The 21,323-nt window shown below is 37.4% G+C and overlaps 1 protein-coding gene across 1 annotated transcript in view; it reads right to left on the minus strand.

Moving 5' to 3' along the window:
* Positions 1 to 21,323, minus strand: part of LOC100544955 (disks large-associated protein 2) — a 50,989-nt gene that overhangs the window by 21,542 nt on the left and 8,124 nt on the right. Inside the window, 3 exon segments of the mRNA XM_010707780.3 lie at positions 544 to 629; positions 10,511 to 10,818; positions 10,821 to 10,853. Coding sequence (XP_010706082.1) covers positions 544 to 629; positions 10,511 to 10,818; positions 10,821 to 10,853 — 427 coding nt within the window.

Consider the following 21,323-nt stretch of genomic DNA (forward strand, 5'->3'; position numbering starts at 1 on the left):
TTACTTCTAGTCAATGATGGTAAAAGGCAATTAGCAGTCAAATACTATCTGACAGCTGCCGTGAAATGAGATAATGGTCCCAAGCTAGTACTTAACAGGCAGTGCCTGCCAGGGATAACCTGGTGGGCTGCTACATTGGCTGACAGTGCTAAAGAACCAGATCAGGATTGAACAAGTGGAAAGCTGATTCCAGTTTACGATACATCCTAACCATCGTTAGAAGAACTGAGAAAGCCTAAATCAGCACAAGATCCCAATATACATCTCTTTGTATTTTTTTTCTGAAAATATGAAAGGGTATTAATCCACCACTTCAATTTAAAACTTTTGCTTCTTTCACTCCAATTAAAAACAGTAAAATTAACACAATATTAAACAAGCGTTACGTATTCTCTACGAACTTTGCCAAACAACCAGCATGCAAATAAGAAATTTGGCTTTCTGAATTATTTAGAGGCAGCATTTGCCAGATGTTTGTTATTAACACTGCTTACAAATGTACTTTTATGAAAGATTATATATTTTTGTATGCACTTGAATTACCGTTTTTCATCTTCCACTTGTATTCCAACTGAGTGGTATTCCCGCAGGCCTCTGCTCTCAGTATCTGAATCGGTTGCTGTTTCCACCTAATTCAAGAGAAAAGATACATCTGCAAAGTGAGCACCAAAAAGCCAACAATACCCGCACTTATTTAAAATAAATTAACTTCCCACTCTTACGGCTAAGAAATATCCAACAATAAATAAATGAGGTAAAATTTGATAGGACAAGCGGAAATGATTTCAAACTAAAGCAGAGGACATTAGATTGGATATAAGGAAAAAGTTCTTAACAATAAAGGTAGTGAGGCACTGGAGAAGACTGCCCAGAGAGGTGGTGGATGCCCCATCCCTGGAGACACCCAAGGTCAGCTTGGCCAGGGCTGTGAGCACCTGATCTGGCTGTAGTGTCCCTGTTCTTTGCAGATGGGTTGGACTGGATGGCTTTTAAAGGTCACTTCTGATTCTGTGATTCTATGAAATAAACGAGTGTTCAGCCTGGTACCATTGCTTTAGTGCTGTGTTTTATAAATCTCTGCACAATTACTTCTGTTATGCTATGCAATTCTTTATTTCCAACCTAAGCAGATACAATTACTCAGTTCAGTGGAAGCAGCGAGTAGGTTTGGCCTGGCAGAGCTGTTCTCAGAATGAAGAATCCAGAGGATGGTACCTTTTTATATTATAGTAAAACAGTCTCTCATTATTGTTAATGATTTACAAAATAAAATAAAAACTCAAGTAGCCCCATAAACCTGCAAGTGATAAAAAGAAATGCTGCAATGAAATTTTATCGACAGCTGCGTTGACAAATATAAAGCCATTTAAATGACATGAAGGATGCAGCAGAATCCCCTGTCTAACCTTTTTTAATAACGCGGTTCCAAAAATGCTGTATCAAGCTAGTAATTTATTCATTTTTATTGTATTCCCATCTGAAATACACTCTCTAAAATACATTCACAGTTCAGTTTTCTTCATAAGTGAGACCACATTGCTACTGCAAGTTTCTGTGGGATTTTATATAACATTCACCACCACCACACCGCCCCCAGGTCTCTGACACAGACACAGTGAGTGCCGCAGTATGCAGATCGTATTCTTGGATGAAAGGAGAGCTAGGAAGCAGCAAGTGTAGAATGAACTCTTTTTTGAATTAAATATTCACTGTTAAATTAAAGAATATTACCAGCAAGCAGTTTTTCAACATGCACAATCTATGGATGCAGTCAAAGAGTATATCTGATGATGAAAATAAGATCGTTTTTCCCCTCTGGGAGGAGCCCAACAGCCCTTGCAGCTGTCTCAGCTGCATGGTCCCCATCCCAGCAGCATTTTGGAAGGATGCAGAGAAAATGTGGAAGGTAGGTGAGATGTGAATGTGCATATGGACTCTATATCTGGAAGAAGCCAGCTGCTGGTAACGTCACATTAGATTTTCAAGAAGCAGTTCCACGTACATTTATGTTGAAGGGAATTCCAGCCAGTAATCAGTGTACATTTCTATTTACCTGGCTATAGGTATTGGTAATTTTTATGAAATGCAGAAACCCTTTAGCAAAGCTAGAACTGTTCAGTGTAGCACCACACATAGGCTTGCAGTGGTTACCAGTGGAGTAACTGTTATGGGAAAAAAACATTTCCCAGCAATTCCATCTATTCTGCATGAATTCGCACTGTTCCCACCTCAGGAATTGCATGGAAGCTAGCTGCAATCACTTGGACAGGCAGCACACTGAGACAACTTTTTTTTTTTTTTTAAGATATCAGAGATTTGGTAGCAGTTTCCAAGATTTGGTGTTGTCTGTATAAAAAGAAAGATCCCTCCCATTATCTGCAGAGAAAAATAGCCTCAACTACAGAGGTAGGTGGTTTAGGAAAAAAACCAAACACACAAAATGCAAAACAGACAAGTTAGTATACTAGTCAAGGTGGGTTTGGCCACCATGTGGGTGAGAAGTTTGAGCTGTGCTTGAAGGGTTACCAGCTTCTGAAAGAACATTGCTACAGGCAGAACAGCCATACAGTCCATTTTCTTTGATCAAGGGATAGCTATCAGAAAATATATCCTTATTTATAGTGTAAAAAGCTCCAAGAGAGTCTCAAATAAACTAAAGAAGTCAAGGCTAGGGACCCCTAGCTCTTTCAGGGTTTTGAGTTAAGCTGGGTACAAATAATCTTCCTCATAGAGAATGCTAATCAGAAAATGAGGTGAATCGAGTGGGGACAAGAATGAGACACACCCAGGCATTTCCCCATCCCTCAGAGAGAAAAGTAGGACAGAAGAATATGTAATTTTTATTATTAAACACAGAAAGCACCTGGCAGTTTGGAAGGTGAAACCAGACATCAAACATGAACAGTTAGGAAAAGACTGGGGAAGAGACTGGGTCTTTTTGCACAGCCTCAAATGGCAATACTTCCAACAAGGTCTAATGGCAGTCTTAAGGAGAGTCACAGTACTCTTGATCATGACTGGCAAGTCTCATAGCATATAAAGGAGGAAAGATATTTTCATAATGAAAGCTCCCCTTCCTCCTTTCCCTTTCCCAGATATTATTGCTAAATGTAACATTGTACAGTATGGAATGGTTTAAGTCAGCTGCCCTGGCAATGTCCCCTCCCCATCTCGCCCATCCTCAACCTCCTGGCTTTCAGGGTGCTGTGCCAGCAATGCCCAGAAATGAGCAAAACAGAAGTGGTATATCAATGCTGTCCTAACAACAAGCGCATTACACAGCAGTATATGGGCTGCTGTGGGGAAAGGTACCTCTGTCCCAGCCAGATCCAGTACTGTCACTACACCTGGGCTGCTTTGGGACACAGTTGGATTCCATAAACAAGAAAAGGTCCCTCTGGAGAAGATCAATTTGGCCATTTAATATTGTTGAAATGAAGCGGGAAAACTGGCAACATATACTTTTCTTCTGTTTTGCATATCAAAAGCATATCTGCTTTTGCCAGCTATGTTGTTTGGTTTAGTAACAGACAGCATGTCTTCGTTTGAGCTCTGCTTCTGAGGTGTGGAGGCTAATTTCACTTTTGTATTTTGGATGGGCTACTGTCTTTCTGTTGATGTAACATGTCCAGGAGCAGCTCTTTTCATTTACCTGTTTTCAAGTGCTTTCTTACTGGTATTTCACACAGAAGTATATCCTGAACAATCTGCCAACGATGCAATTGACACTTAGAATTAGAAACACAGTGGAAGTAATCTGCTCTAAAAATTTAGTCAAAACAAAATTATCAGGAAAATGATGGCCCAGGCATCAAAATAGAAAGGGCATTATTAGCTACTTCTAAATATAAATTGTGCTAAATTATCTTTACCTACAGCTTGCCAAAAGTGACACTGACTAAATGACCTGACAATTGCTTTCATATTTTAATGCTTTCCTGTCCTTACTGCTCTTTGTAACAGCAAGAGAATGCCAAATATTATCTTTTTGTGCAATCTAGGACTGCAAATATTGTAACAAACAGGCTAGATTCAAGTGAGTAGAGGAGGAAAAGTCTTATGTTTGGTTTTATTGTGTGGCTACAGAAGCTTAAAGATGTTTTACTAGATCTGTTATTTTCTACGATTCATTATAATTTTAATACATTGACTCTAAAAGCCTTAATATTTGAAAACTGAGCTACAATCTCAGCAAAATGTGACAAAAGATTTGTCTGTCTGATCATGAGGGAATCTTACAAAGAAAGGGAAATAAAAGAAGTCACCAGAAAATGACCAAAAGCAGAAGAATGAGAGTAGCTCTTACCTATCAAGTTATCTTTCCTCTCCTTGAAAACAAAGAACTAACATCTCCTTAGAAATACGGCCCTTTGTTATCTGAAAAATGTTTTACGGGCTAATAGTATGACATTTACAGTAGGTGTATTGGAGTATTTAGGATAACTTTGTTATTAATTATCTTTCCCAAAGGTAACAAAGCTCTCCGCTGTTTTTGCCACCAACCAGGGAATAGACAATAATATGAAACCTCTGTGATCAGTCACTATTGACTAATCTAGCTCAAAATGTGAAGGTTAAGTACTGGGTACTGGCACTGACTTAGTACAAAATGATCCACAAGCAAATTATACTTACACAAAATTACTCGAATAAATGCAAATTAGTTTTGCAAATAAGTTGTTTGTTACAATCAATCTTGGTTTGTTTATAGGCACTCATTCTATGAAAGGACGTCTGCACTGACTAAATTATTCCTGCAAGCATTTGGTAAACTTTCCTAGCTGATAATTTTTACCTTCTTAAGAGCAATTCTTACTTTTTTTGTTAAAGTGTTATTCTGCTCTTTAACTTAAGGATTTCAGCATAACATTGCAGTGTTCTAAAAATTACATCTTAAGCTTCAATACATACTGTCTCTGAGGAAAGTTCAAAGTTAATATATTCAATACTTAAGAAAAGATATTTTAACCTGGTATTTTCTGATTCTCTCTCATAAGCATCAGTAATAAGAGTCCTTCAGGCCACATTATCTCTCCCCATGCAATTTGAGTTGCATTGGGAAAACAATGGGTTTTCACTGCTGTAGTCTACATGTTCTATAATTAGAATTTAATAAACAATCTCTCTGATGATGCACAGGAATGACGACAATAATTCTTCTCAGTCTTGCATAGGCTTCTCAGTGATAACGAGTGAAAAGAGGAAGAAAATGCTACATTTGATAATAGATCAAGTAAACCCAGTTGTGAATGCAGAAAATCGAATCGGTAAAAAGATCTCATTTGTATGCAGAAAAATGCTTAAAATAAACCGCAGTACTAAAAATTACCTCTTCCATTAACTGAGGGAGTACTTTCATCAGAAAGAAGCATACACTTTTTAAAATAAATTTTCAGAAATACACCAAAATATACCTATGTTTACACACGTATGTGATTTTTTGTCTCACTACAAAGACCCATTCTGCTATTCCAGTATTTCCCAAAAGAATATCTGGGAAAGTCAAATACCTTGCACAAAACAGTTAAGTGCTAACTATGCAATAATATTGTACAACAGGCTGAAAACTTCTACAGCTCTTTTAAGAAAGCACTTTGTGCTAAAAATGCATGCCAGAGTTTAGAAATGGGATTTGTGTCAAGCCAAGATGAGATAGTAACAACAGAGTAACGCACACAACAGTGATTACTCATAATTTTTTTGGTGCATTTAATACTTTCTGGCAAATTGTTCTGCACCAACAAATGTTCTGGAAAGTGGCATTCGGAGCCTTCCCCACTTAGAATGTCTCATTGTGTTAAGTGGCAGTTAAAAAAACAAGCTACACTAATCTGTGAAAAGAGTAAACATAAAGATAACTTTAAAATAACCATAGCTGTTTTCTTAACTACAACTTGAACTGCTAAGCTTTTTAACAAATGAGGATGTTAAAATGCAAGCACTGGCTGGGAAATCCACTAATGGAATAAGCCTGTGAATTCTGACTCATATATATACATGGGTCTTTAAACTTAAGACCAAAGTTTTTAACTTCAAATGTCAAGTTATGGCCTCTTACCAAGCCCAGGACTTCAGACACTTATCTTCCACAAAAGTCTGGCATGTATTTTAACAGGATCTCAACAATTTTAGGATAACCTCTAAAACTTTGGATTGTTTATGATTCAAAGACCGGTGAAATAATGGGAATATTTCTTTTGATTGATATGTGTACACGGCAGAAGAGCACTAGCAAGAATTTTATAACCGAAACAGTACAAAGAAAATGTAGATGTTCTTCTCTGTAAGAGTGCCAAGTACATGTAGAATGTTATGCCTTAAGGGGAAGTTTTAGTTTGGGGCTTTAGTACTTCTTAAACAAAGATTTTAATAGAAGATGATAATGACATTATTTATTTATCTATACACAAACATATTCATATATAAAATTGTCTAATATTTATTATGCAGATCATCTTATGACACAAAAAAAATTAGATGGCTAATTGTTGCACTAATTCTACAGAATAAAGCTTTTGATTTATAAGAACTTGTTAATAAAGAAAATTGAGGGGAAAAAAAACAACACCCATAACCCTAGATACTCTGAAGACTGATCTCTGATAATAAATGAAGATAACGGAGTCCATTCTCTACCATTAGAGAGCTTCTCCACAAATATCAAAGAATCATAGAATCATAGAATGGCCTGGGTTGAAAAGGACCACAATGATCACCTAGTTTCAAACCCCCTGCTACGTGCAGAGTCACCAATCACTCGACCAGGCTGAACTTGTCTCCACACTTACAAGATTTATTCCCATATTGTCTACTTGCATGGTTTCTGATTATTTGGAGAAGTCCTGACATCTCTTAAATAAAGAAGAAACAAAGGAAGGCATATTTTGAAATATTTGAAATAGAAAGTAATTTCCTGATGTTTTCTCATGTATTTTACTTAGGTGGCTCTGAAAACAATGCCTCTTATTTATTTCCACTGAAACTACAACAGATATCAAGAACAGAATTACACTATTTGATAGAGCAAATTCTCAGCTACAAAGCACTATTTGTCAACATTGTCACCACCATTAGTTATGCATTTTATGCTTTTTCTTCAGCATTGAACCAAAGCCTGTATGACATTCTCATTAAAATCTGCACAGCCACCTGGCTTCTATCTCACACTTTTCTTTTGTATGCACTTTCTCGTTAGATGCCATTTTACCACTCTGCTGCTATCTGTCACATGGCAACAAAATGTAATGGAATATGGGTGGGAATGTTCATCCCCTACTGGCATAACACCAACATCCACCTCTTGATGCCATGGGTCAACATAATAAAACTGGAGGCATTACTTTTGGAGCATCCCTTGTACAACCCTAATGATCTATAGCTAGAGCATTTTTTGAATATGAATCATTAGCATAAGTACAAGGGTATGATAAAGAGTGAAGAATAATCCCTAGAAGTACGTATTGGTAATAACCTTGCTCATGACTTACTGGTTACTCTGGGCAATCTCTACCCTGCATTTTAATTCAAATACTTTGAGAAATCTTCAACTGTCATGACAGAAGACAGGTATGAAGATTACAGTTACTAGTATTGCTTGAGTTTAATTCTTTATTGTATACATATTTTTCAGAATGTCAACTATACCTTTAATTGCAATTTGTTTCAATTTGAGAATCGGCAGTTCTTCTCAAATTCCAGCTGATATATCTGACAGTTTTTAATTTATTTAAATATAGTAGTTAAAAAAATAATTAAAAAATCCAAGCCAACAGCTTTTTGAAACAGCTTTGTTTCTGAAGCTTTTTGTTGCACAAAATTCTCATCCGGTATAGGGCTAACATCCCATGAGATGAGTTACAATGGCTGTTGTTCTTTGTCCTTGAAAATTGGATGCTACTGTCAATTTATAGTAAGTCCAATGCTTTCCTAGTGAGTTGGGCTCTCTGAGCATGTACATTCCAACCCAATGGCACTTCTGTAACACCAGGACTTTATAAAAGGACTTCTGTTCATGACATGCACACTACGCAGACCACATATCCCAAGGACACAGCAGTCCTAGGCTGAGTCTGCAGCGATGCCATGTGCAGCACTGGTCATTCTTTGTGCCTCGCTTTTACTGTGTGAAGTTCCATTGGCAAACATTCTAACATTAATGTGTTAAAGGAATGAAACATCAAAAAAAGTCCACAAATTAACCACCCTGATAGCAAAATAATTAAGGCAAATAAATGCAAATCAAATGCATTACCCTGGCATGGCATGCTAACGAGAAAACAAGTCATTTAGTCAATCAAGGAAATATGCAAATAAAAAACATCCTTTTCTGAGGTTCTTTAATGCAGAAGTCTAGAAGAAATACTTTAGCTGTAATTTGGGGACATAAATTACTATTTATGTAGTTTGCAATGCAGGTACACTACCCTGTGTTTTTATTCTGTTCACACTAAGCGACAATAATATGACAAAATGCATTTTCTGCTTAAAATGCTGCAGAAAGGTATTTTTCACACCAATGTAAAGTTTGAAACTTACTGCAAAAACAAACAAACAAACAAAAAAAAACAACAAAAAAACCAAGCAACCTTAAACTAAAATATCCTACTGGCATGCGGTGTTAAGACTAACGTCACAATTTTAACCTTATCTAATGCAGCAACCAAACAATCTGTACTTCTCACAAGATAACAGCTCATCCTTCTAAGATGCTTGACTGTTTCGGTGCACATCTGAGGATCAGAATTATGGGCCAGGCCTCAGATGACAACTGATACAGAAGATCCGCTGCCTCCATGTAGATTATTGCACAAATGTTTTTGCAGACTACATGCATTTATTATTAAATACATCACAAAAAAAAAAAAAAAAGAGAGCTGGAGCTGGGTGAAAATTATTGCTCATCACCTGCAGTAAGAAACAGGATGAAGGGATGTGATCAAAGTTCTAGAATTAATTCTTGAAATACCAGGACTGACTGAAGCAATGCACAATATTGTTAAGTATCGCTGCTGCACACAGCTGCTGTAAAGAAGAGATAAGAAGAACACTAGATACAATTCCCTTCTGAAGAGGAAGCTTTAGGTCAGGGGGTAAAAGTTACTAAAAAGGACTTGCTGCTCTTTTCATTTTTTCACAATTATCTTCTAAGCCCCTTCTCCAAACAATTTAGTATACACTAATTACTTTGTAAAACATTTAAAAAATAGTCATCTGCATATTTTACCATTGCTTTTAAATTGAATTCTGCATGAAAGCTAATGCTTTTATGTTGAGAAATGGGCAAGCAGCTTGCTGACAAAGCCTAGGTATTCCTGTCTGTCTAATATGTTCTGGAGCAGTGAAATTATACTGCACTGTGATATTAAAGTTCAATCAGTAGCTATGGATTGCTTAAGCCAAATATTTTTTCTGATTTCATCATGAGATCAATGGAAATGGAATCCCTACTTTTTAAGAAAGTAATAATTATTTCTTATAGATTTCTTCGTAGATGAATAGTCACTCACTGGGCTTAATTACACGGACTATCACTCTCTCCAGATCTAGGCAATATTTGTAACTATGCCAAAACACATGGCATTTCTACTGCAGTTGATCTCACAAAAGTAGAGAGTTTTAAGGCAAAAGTGAACCCAATGATTTAAAAGGGAATGTTCGCATACTTAAAATTAGGAGCAGAGTAGAAACCCAAATTTCCATCCACTCCTGTGTCTCAACTGACTTTTTGTCAGCTTCAACTTTCTATGGTTTTCTATTACCAATTGATAATTCCTAGGTGTTTTAATAAATTGCCACTATGATCTATCCAGTGCTCTCCATTTAATACAAGAAAGACCATGCAAAATCTACACTGGGAATCATTTCATTCACTGAATACAGCGTCGCATGACTGAACTTTCCATAGCCTGCCAGACATTTTGCAAGGTATGATTACATGATGGACAAATGGAGGAATACTCAGAGGCTGCCCTTACTGATGTGAGTTTCTCACAGGGCACCCAGGCCTATGCTGTAAATATATCACTAAGTTTCTTTTTTTTACTTGGTACCCTCTCCCTAGCAGAACATCTGTTACTAAAAGGAGAGCGGTAGGTAGAATTAGGTTCCAGCAGCATCACACATTTTCCAAGGTCAAAAGTGAAAGATAATGGAAAAAATACAGTAAAGAATTTTAAAGTGAACATAATTCTATAAAAAGGACTGAATTCATGGAGGAAAGGAGATGAACATGCTGTTCACCTGTAGCTCTGCAGTATAATTTTCATATCAAGTGCTAATGACAGGTAACCTCCCTAGAGATTTATTCATTCATTTTCTTCCAAGTGCAGCATATCAGCTGAAGACTTCCCTGCACAGCCACTTCGCCATGATGTGAATTACAATTAACGCCAAGCAGCCAGGGGTTGTTTGTTAGATTATTAGAGCCGGTGAAGCTGAATGACTCATTCTATGCTACTTAGAGGAAGAAGGCAAGCAATTCATCACCGAACAGATATTAATGATAGGCTACCTGAATCCCTATGGAGGAACGCCGGCTCTTGAGGAACTCCTCTGCCTTAGTCACCAGGATGGCCTTGTCACTGGTTCGGATGGAGGCACTCTCCGACACGTGGCGCTGGGCAGCTGCAGTCTCCAAGGCGAGGTTCATGGCCTTGTTGCTGTCCAAGCTGTCTGTGGAGTTGTACATCCCTCGCCCATCCTGGGGCCACGGGGACATCCGCTGGGCCCGGCTGTCGTGGTATGCATCCTGGGTGGACTCTGTGCTGCTCTGGGCCGTCACTGAGATCAGTGGCTTGGATGTGGTACGCGGGGGTACCGTGGTGGGGTTTTTTTGTAACTTGTGTAAGTTACAGCTATGGAAAAACAAAAGGAAAAAAAGGGGGGGGGGTGGATGGGGGGAGAAGAAATCAAGATTAACCAGATGGAAAATTCACAACATTTTCACTGTAACACTAAGGTTATTCTACTGAAGACAGTGCAACATAGTGCTCCTGGTGAACCTTACTGTTTAGTCAGACATGTATCCATAGCAACATTTCATTTCAACCAGGTGGCAATGGGACTCCCATTACAGAGAAGATGAAAGGGAGTGAGGATATGTGTATCTGTCTGACCCTCAAGGTTGGGTAGGGTATGGGATCTGTGGTGTTGTTGAGGTGGCTCCCCAGTGGATAAAATTGATGAGAAAAATAAACGGAGAGGTTTTTTTCTACTCTCAGTCTGAACTGTGTCCCCGTTATTGATACAGTGCATTAAGAAAGTAATGGCAAGACAGTGGAACAGAACAGAAACTTCTACCTCATGCCACACTTACTCATCTATAAGTACTTCCAGTAGCACTGGCTAGTTGGACAAGAAGCCTGTCTTTTAAAAATATTCATGATTTGAAGAAAATTCAGGTATGGAAATATTTTCATAATATCTGAAAAGCTATCAGATACTTGTACAACAACAAATAAATATAAATAATACCCAAAGCAGTGACATTCTATTCGTAATCCTGCAGCAAGCCTTAAATCCTTAGAATGTACATTGAAGATGGATAGATTTAAATGCAGAGAATATGGAAATGCAGATATAAAAATTGGCCTGAAATACTGAGAGAACTGGATGCAGAACTAAGAATTTTAGCGTGATGAGCAGAGCAAGTCTGAAACCGCTTTCGTGTGGATCCTATCTTGAAGTAGAAGGGCCCATAAGGTACTCAAGGGAGCTATACAGGATGCAGAATTCAGCCAATATAGCCTTCTTACAAAATCTTTGAAAGTTCATAGAGATAGATATTTAGTGATTAATATCACATAGTTATTTTATCGTAGAATCATAAAATGGTTTGGGTTGGAAGGGTCCTTTAAGACTATCTAGTTCCAACCCCCCTGCTATAGGCAGGGACACCTCCCACTAGGCCAGGTTGCTCAAAGCCCTATGGTATCTTATTGCCTAAGCCCACTATACTGTTTTTGTACTAGTATAAGCATTTCTGTGATAAAAGCATTTTTATTGCAAAGCACATACAATCATAGAATTCATAAAATTAGTGACTGGTACAAAATTGCATATTACAATGCTTTTTTTCCCCACATTCCTGCACAGGAAAATCAAGCCCAGTTCACATCCCATATAATTACAGGAAAGAAAATTATTACCTTTCCCTATATAAAAAAATCTGAAGTAGCACACACACAGAGATCAATATAAAGAATGATTTAACAAAAAGGTTTGCCTTTTTCAGGTGCCATTAAATGCACTGGATGTTGCAAGGATTACTTAGTTAACCTTGGAATTGGGGTTAATTGAGTCCAACAGGGATCTAAAAATGTTCCAGCTATACAGACATGAGCTGATGAGCAGTGAAGTCAGAAGCAGCACCTTTTCAGTTGTGCTGGAACAGGAGGCTACACTTCAGCTCTCTAGAGGGAAGAGGCAGCTTTATGAATTTGCTACCTGGGACTGCTGAGCCTGAATCACCAGGCAAGCACGTGAAAAACTGAGCCTAGAGAAAGCTGTTCTGAAATTTTGATTCTTGATTATAATAAATAAAATGGTGATCATAAATAAAAGAGAGTGAGGGAGAACTAAGAAGTGAAAACCTTCATTTGAAGCACGTCTTGAATTACTACTGATGCAGCTCAATTCTGGTAGAGATTTAAAGAGAGTCTTGCTCTGAGCTAAATTGCTCTACCAGTGAGAGTAAGCTCTTCAGTTTCAGGGATGGTGTGTGTTTTTGAAGTGCAGTTTTATTGTCCTATCGCAAATCTTATCTCCTGTCAGTTCTGTAACCAGTAGTTAAGAAGAAAGAAAAAACCAATATTTTTCAGCCACTTTAGGGAATACAGAAAGCTCATGAAAAAAGGGAAAGGCTGTAAAGTCGAGAAATTAAAACAGTGTCTTATGAGCATAAGCAGTGCCTCTAAGAAATGTTTCCACTAAGTGAGTTGCTGTAATACTGTTCCCTCCCTTCCCCCTGCAAATGTAGATGCAAGTATTCAGAATGCTGTGAACTGTTAGAAACAGAGAAAATGGGATGAAAAGGGTTCAGGGAAATCCAAATATAGAATTTATTTTTATTTATAGCATAAGACAAATTGTCAATGTTATAACTAGTTTACTGTTTTTTTACCAACTGTCTTCATCCAAAAGAATAGCAGAATAATGAAACATATGGTGAATGTGATACTGAAACATCACAAGGAAATGTATCCCTGCTGCTTATCTCTCTTTTGTCTAATTAACATCAATGTGAAAAATGTTAAAATTGTGTGGCAACCCTTCATAGCTACTTAACTTTTATTTACATTTTTTAAAAAGAAAAATATTTGAAAGTCTGAAAGTCTGTGAAGAAACTGCATACATATTCGCTGTTAAATATGGCAGAAAGAAATCTGATTAATTTCTAATTTTAATTTCTTCATTGAGATCAAATATTGAGAAGAGAATAAAAAAAACATCTCTGCACAGTTAACAAGTTCATATCTGGAACAACAGTTTCAGAATCACAGAAATCTGGGACTAATTGGAGACTAACAAAATCAGGTAAGGGGATGGAGGCATGAATTTGTAAGGCAAATCTTAACACCAAATTCTATTTGTTTCAATCACTCAAGTGATTCCAAAGAGTAAATTAGATAACTTAGATGAATAATGTGATCAAGACTGATCTTAGATAAACTGGGTATGTGTTAGTGGCTTAAGGGATAACTAATAAATTAGGAGAGTGCTACAGGAGGTAAGTAGCCTACTACTCCATAGGTTACTGGTAATGCCTGTTCTTATGACTCTAATAAATAACTGTCTAATGGTCTGAAACATGAAATTTTATGTCACTTTCAATTTTTATTTTTTTTTTTTAATTTACGATTAATTATTACATCAGTGAGTGTTTCTGTTATCCTGTAGTGTCTTTTTGGATGTGCTTCTGGAAGTCATAAGCATCATACACTATACATTAAAAAAACAAACAACACAACAAACAATTCCTTTTCCTAATAGGAAAGGAAATTCCTTTTCATCCTTCATCCCTTTCTAATGCTGAGGGAGAGGAGCTCCTGTCAGCTTTGCATGATTTGCAACTTTGCAAATTTTATTGGCCTTAGTGGTTTATTAGTTGGAAGTAAGCACATGAAGCCTGCTTGATATTTTGGTCCACCAGCCTACAAACACCACAGTATCTACCCCAGCACTGAGCGCAGTACCTAAATCCATCTGGGGAACTGAGGCAGGAAACCAAAGTGGAATAATGAAGATGGAGATGAAGGATGCTTGTCTCCAGTCACAGAGGGACAAACTGGGAGTCAGGGCCAGCACAACAGCTGGGGAGGAAATACAGCATGAGAATGGGGAAGCAGGAGGGCAGAATGCCTTTGTATGACTTTAGACTGATTTCAGTTGTGGACATCAGCTTAAGCAGAGCTTTGTATTTTGATATACATCAGTCCTGGAAAACATCAATCCTGGGTAATCTGTTGTTTCTTTGGCTCACAGAACCTGACCTGAGATTGCTGATTTTGTTACTTTTTATCACTATTCTCTCAGTAGGCTTGGTGGGCCCTGCTGATATTTCACCAATCCTGCTGCTGAGAAATGAGGCTCAAGCAAAGGAAAGCAGCACCATTCTGCTACACTGTTAATCAATTTGTAATATCTGCAGCTGCTCTGAAATGCAAAGATAAAAAGAGAAGACAGAACAAAACATATCTTTTTAACATTTAAACTAAACACAGAAGGAGTTACGAGAAAGAAATTGAATTTTCCTTCCTGTTGTATTCAAAGGCTGTCTTAATATAGAAAGCAGAATTTATTTTTTTGCCTTGTTTAATAAAGCAGGAAAAATTATTTTTGGAGATCAGAAGATACAGTCTGTCTCTATCTGTTAGCTAATAATTGTCAACAAAAATGATAAAAATGGTCAAAAACATTCTTCTAATTCTAACTGTAAGGATATTTCAGACTCCATTTGAACCAAAGCACTAACTGTTCAGTCACTTGCTCGACTTCAATATAAAGAGGTGCAATCAGCTCCACTGGATTTTCCTGTATGCACACTGCATAAAGACAAACGGAGAGAAAACAAAATGTTCTGTTCTGTTGCATAGTGGGCCAGAAAAAATGAAGGTGAAAACCAATTTCCTGATAATTCTTAACTAACTTGAAGTTTTCATTTAGCTGATACACCTGAAAGCAGAATATCCTGCTGAATCTGCGCGGCGTTTGACTAAACCTGTGTTAGGTTGCTGTTGCTACAGCCATAGAAATAAGTCAGTTTCTTGGTCCATATTTCAGTGCAAACACAGCTTGTGTTAGAAATAAAATGATTAAAATCATTCAGTTCAGATATAACTTCAGGTTATCCATAGAGATTCTGAGACAAAAGGCAGAAGTAGAGACTTGATGTGTCTGATGAAATATCAGTGGCTGTAGGTGACATTCAGAACACCTTTCGAAAGGCAGCCTTTTAATAAATCACTGCTGTTGGTCCATTTACCAGATATAATCACCTGAGGGGTTGTCACAAATCAATATAACCACTAAGCACTTAGTCAAAATAACATTATTTAGGCTGAGATCACAAAGTTAACTGGATGATGAATTTACATGAAAGCACCATCAATTAAAGGGAACAGTTGTCCCTTATGACACACGGCAGGAGTAAACTAGATTTTCTGTTTTGTAAGGAGGTTTATTCAGAAGGAGGATAATTGCTCTGCAGGGAGCACAGAGGGGCCCTGGAGGCAGAGCTCCCCAGGGCACACTGCTGCAGGCAGCCTGGGCCTCTCCAAGGGGAATGCCACAGGGGATCCCAAGCTGATGCTAGGTCTCCTCCTTCACACAGAGAAGGTGAATGCTAGCCCTGAAATCATTTCAGAAGAGAAAAAAAAAAAAAGAGTCCTTCTTGTAATGAAGGCCTGCAACTAAATCTGACGATGTACGAAAAGATTACTCAGCTGTCAGATAGCCTTTCGACTACTCTGAACACTGTTCTAGCAAAAGATTTCCACAATCCCAGCTATCATGACTTTTCTTGAAATGCCCTGAAGTCTCTTCATTATGTGCCCTCACAGTCAACAAGACCTCTGATCTAATCCTAAAAAATAAAGATACTTGTGGTTGTGTAACAGTTACTTCTCCAAGAATGATGAACATTTCAAGATCATTAAGAAATCAAAAAGGACTTCTGAGAGAAGGTGTCCCCTTATCCACTGAACAAATTTATTTCTCACTAAGAGAATGAACACTTTGATGTTTTTTCCACTGATCCGTGCAAGTCAAGATCAAGAACACGTGTCCCAGCTGAAAAGAGAGGATGTTGAGATGCACCTTTATATGTGACTACTGTCAACTCCCATTATACACTGGTCTCCAACGAGAAACATAATTAAAAGAATGTGGTGTCAAGCACGTCAGTATAATTTTTACAAAGCACATCTGGCTTTTCCTAAATCTAAACTCTGAAGTGTAAAAAGGGGTTTCTTCCTTGATCAGTTGTACCTTTAAAGTATCTTTAAAATGAGATGATTTGAAAATGCTTAGTTTTGTCATGTGTGGCTTCCAGCTCCTTAATTTTAAGAAAAAGTGATCAGCTGGAATAAAGGGCAAAGGTTGATGTGAATTAGTCTGTTTGGATCCAGTCAGCTATTTTAGATATGTGCCATCGCTGGTCATTTAAAAGACATACATCTTTGATTTGGACTTGCTTTATCTTTTCAATATCAGAGCAAGATGTGCTCAGGCTCTACACAGAAAGAAATGTTTTGCTCCATTACCATGCAATGCTATCTGAACATAAATGCCAGTCCTCCAAAATAGTACTCAAACAGCCACTTAATACTTAAATTGAAACAATGGCTGCATGTAAGCATAGGGCAGTTAAGGAAGACAGATCCCATTCTTGTACAATCCTCCAGCTCTTCTCTGCTGCTCCCTGGGAAGATGCACACTTCTGCTTGTCGCTTTGCTAGTGAATGATCCTGCCACTTCTGATGGCTTTTTATGTTCAAGAGTCTCTCCATTTGCAAGGTTATGAGAGAAGTTTTCTGAACTGTAAGGAGATTCGAGCTTTGTAAAAAGAGTCATTAAAACTTACCAATGTTATACTGTGCTTGAAATCCAAGAGAGAATTTTGTTTTAAAATAAATTGATAATTTCAATCTAATCTGTGGCTAATATCTCTCAAACAAAATTAGATGGTTACTTCAGTTGTTACTAAATCTTCCCATTTGTCCTCTTTTCCTGTTCTGCCCTCCACAGTAAATCCTATTCAATATAGGAGCCAGGTATTTCCACTTATAAATGGAGAGAGAATATTCTTATGTTTGCATACCTGTAAAAAATCTGTATCTTGCTTTTCAGATTAAACAGCAAGAAACACCTGAAATATCTACAATGATATTTTTATGAGATACTTTCTTGGACAGACTGCTTACATCCAGATGAGTTTTATCAGCACAGTTTATATGATAGGCTGCAATTTATTTAATATACATAACTGAAAACATTGTCTAGGTGCCAACTACCTAACTTCTTATCCCTGATGGATCATTTTATATGTATTATGTTTAGGTAAACATGAATGTTTTTCAGACATTAAGTACAAATGTTATCATAGTCTCTTGCTATCATGTCTCAATATGATGGTCTCATGTTGCCATAGTCCACGGGAGCAAAGCACTGCATTTATCCTGTGTCAATTTTTTAAGTGAGATTTTATAGTAGCAATTGGTTTTATCATACCTTCAAGACACAGTCAGTATTTGAGAACTACTGAGTAGAATCCATCTCAGCTCACATTAGCCATTTAAAAGACAGAGCAAGTTAGTTTCTGATCTCTGTTCTGGGGACAATTCTACTTGCATCCTAGATGTTTTACTATTACTTTTAACCAGGAAATGACTCACCCTATGCCTGCTTTTTATTTTTATTTTTTTTACATCAGTCATAAAGGAAGCAAGGATGACCAGCTCAGATCAGGACTCTAATTCTGAAATGCCTAACTGGGTGAGATAAACTCCAGCCAACTATTCTGTACCCATCAAAATGCTGGCAGGATTCTGCTACACACTGGGACATAATGTCTCTTCTCTTCTGGTACCTGCATTCATTGGAAAAGTGGGAGGTTCATCTCATCTGCTCCCCTGTGAGCTGCTGAAGCAAGGTTGTATGGAATTTGCCTACACCAAGGGTCTGGCCAAGTCTGATTTCCTTGCTCCTTGCTACTGCATAGCAGCTAGTAGTAGTTTGGCTCAAGGTCCCTTTGAAGCTCCTTGGAAGTATTAAAAACAAACCCTCTGTATTTCCATAGTTTTTAAATTGATTGCAGTTTTAGACACTGAGCTAGACCATGCTGTTTAGCCTTTCTGAAGCTGTTACTTCAGTCAGTGGAATCAGACCAATTCACACAAATTTGGGATCTGGTCCTTGATGATAACGTACTGTTGATGAGGCAAGATTTGAGCTTCTAAGATATGACTTTTTTTTTTTAATGTGCTTTTCAAGATGACACGTCACAGAGACACTGCTACCATACGAATCTCATACAAAATGCTGTTTTTAAGCAGTATCTGCTTCTGCAAAATAGAACCTAAAAAATTGAAATTGATTGTTTGACACAAAACGCCAATCAGAATTTACCAGGGTAGGGCAAAATTTCTGGATGAGATATCTTTATAAATCTGTGCGTACATTAGGTTAGACTCAATAATCATAGTAGATCCTTTTAGGCTTAAGTTCTGTATATGCATCTGAAAGCAACAATTAAGTGGAAATGTGACCACTAAATTTGGAAAAAGCTGGAGTCTGAAAACAATCTGCAATCTCCCAGTTAGAACTTGGCGGAGAACAGTATAAAAGGAATTACTGTAATCAAGCCATTCAGTGCATAAGTCATTATCTCCATATTGAGGAAACTTAAGTCTGTAGGAAGCCCATGTTACATAAACGATAAAATCTGTTTTGACAGTGTAATTAATGTTAGTTTCAAAACAGAAATGCAAATCAAACAAGACATCAAGGTCAGAAACTGTAAGGCTTTGCCAGCGTTAAAAGAGATGTGGGCAACACAAACCTCATGGATTGCTGATGGACTAGTTACAAAGGGTTCTATTTTAGATCAGTTAATTAGTGAGAAATTATAGCCTAACCAGCATCCTGTAGATGGCAAAGCAAAGTGCTGACAGCTGTTTTACTCTTCTAAACAGTTCCTATGTGCCTCCGAAATACTGAAGTTGCATTAAAAAGCATAATTTCAGATTTTCAGTTGCAGGAAGGAAAAATACACTTGAACTATATTCCATTTACTTTACAGAATGCAAGTAAGGCTTTTCAGAAATACTGACTGTATGTCACTTCATGAAAACAGTGAGACACAAAGAGATAAAAGAGCTCCAAAGACTAAAAGCTGCTGTTACTGGGTTACTGTTTCACAATGAAAGCAATAAACATTTCCTAAATGTTTTTCAGTAGAACAGAACCAAACCAATATTGCTGCCATTCTACACTTTAAAAAAGTCTCTTTACTTGACCTCCTATGAACCCTTATCACTCAAGTCAAATAATTTCCAGCAGCCTCTTGAAATGCACTCACGGATGTATTAGGTAGGCTTATTGCTGGTTTTGTTTGTATATTGTTTGTATATTTCTATTCCCATTCTTACAGTAGCTCAGTGCTTGTGATTTTCATTAGCTTTCAGTAAGGAATTCCAAACTGAGTAATATGAAAAAAACAATTTGCTCAGTTAACCTTAAGGAAGTGTTGCACTGTAGAATAATTATAACAGTGTGTTACGATAATGGTCTCGCGTTAAAGAATTTAAATGATTACATCATATTGTAATTAAGGATAAATGAACAACTTTAAATGATTATTTTAATCCACAGAGTCTGGACTCAATCCCACAGCTCACTTTTTAGATTGGCAACAGTACAGGCAACTGTCAAATCAAGAAATCATTTTACCCTATTTACAGATGGAGCTGGTACCAGTATGGAAAAAAATACTCATAAAGCTACTTGCAGGCTGCTGGTTCTGTATTTAGGTGCAGCAAATATTGTTGCTGGGTTTTGAGCTCTCAACTCTGCAAGTCAGAGCGCGGCTCTCCGTAAGTCAGTTATTCCTGTTTTCAGTGGGATCAGGATTAATCTTTAGTTTTACCCAATGAGGCAATGTAAATAGGTCTTACTTTTACCTGAGGTGTCTGAAAGTTAGCTAGCCATACTATGCCATCACTGCAGACTATTTTTATAGGCGACAGGGAGAAATAGGAACATCCAGAGGACAACTTATCTCATAAGAGATACCAATCTTAAAGGGGATAAATCACATTTCATTGACTATAATAGGACATTAATGTGACTGCCTTTGACAGCTACATTTTAGATATATGTATTAGGTGGGATGAATTTTTATAACTGAAATTTTATGTTTTTTTCTATTGAGGGAAAGAGACTAAGAGTGGAAATATACGTATTTTTTCTGAACACAGAACAATCCCAGAAGGTTCATTTGTATTTAATATAAGAAAAAAGAAATGCACATAAAAAGTGATGACTCATTGATATGCCCTTGATATTGCATTCACAGACTCAAAAAGCCGAGTGATACTTGGTTACTCACTTCAAACTCAGTCTCTTCCCCAGACCTTTCCGGATGTCCTCTAGTTGCCTTGAAGGATCTACAGTGAGCTTCTCAGAGTGCTCTGGAGTTTGTCTAAACTGTACCTTCCAGTGCATATATTTTAATGGGCTATATATTGACACTAAACTTTACCCCTTCCACATGCTTTAATACTTCATTTATAGTGTACAGAAGTACAGAGCTAATACTGTGGTAGCAGGTAAGTGTAAGACACCTCTGTGTAGGTAGGGGTACTTTGACTGTATTCCTTCTTAGTCAAACTCACCTAAACATAGGTATCTGATACTTTTTTAGATGTCCTAGGTCTTTCTGCCTAGCATGCAGCTGCTTGTCCAAGAAAAAGCAATTCTCTCGTAGGTCCTATGTGGGTATCTCAAATGGTACCACCCATTATCTTTGAAATGAAACTTTATTGACATGGGAACTCAGACAACTAATTTGCATTAAAGCATCTATATTTAAATTACTTGATCTAGAGCCAAATCCTCCATCATTCAGCTAAATTGTCTGGTCAAAGACAAGTTCCTGTGCTTATGCCCTAGGAACGTCACCAGTTTTAGCGACTTTATTTTCAGTGATCCTTAAGTAATGTTATCAAATATCAAGTTTACAAATCACTCTTTCAGGGTAGATCTAAGTCTGAACAAAATTCCATGCACAGAAATGGAGAATTTTATACAAGCTTTGATCAAACTCC

This window comes from Meleagris gallopavo, chromosome 2 (assembly GCF_000146605.3).
Source record: "Meleagris gallopavo isolate NT-WF06-2002-E0010 breed Aviagen turkey brand Nicholas breeding stock chromosome 2, Turkey_5.1, whole genome shotgun sequence".
Lineage (NCBI taxonomy): Eukaryota > Metazoa > Chordata > Aves > Galliformes > Phasianidae > Meleagris > Meleagris gallopavo.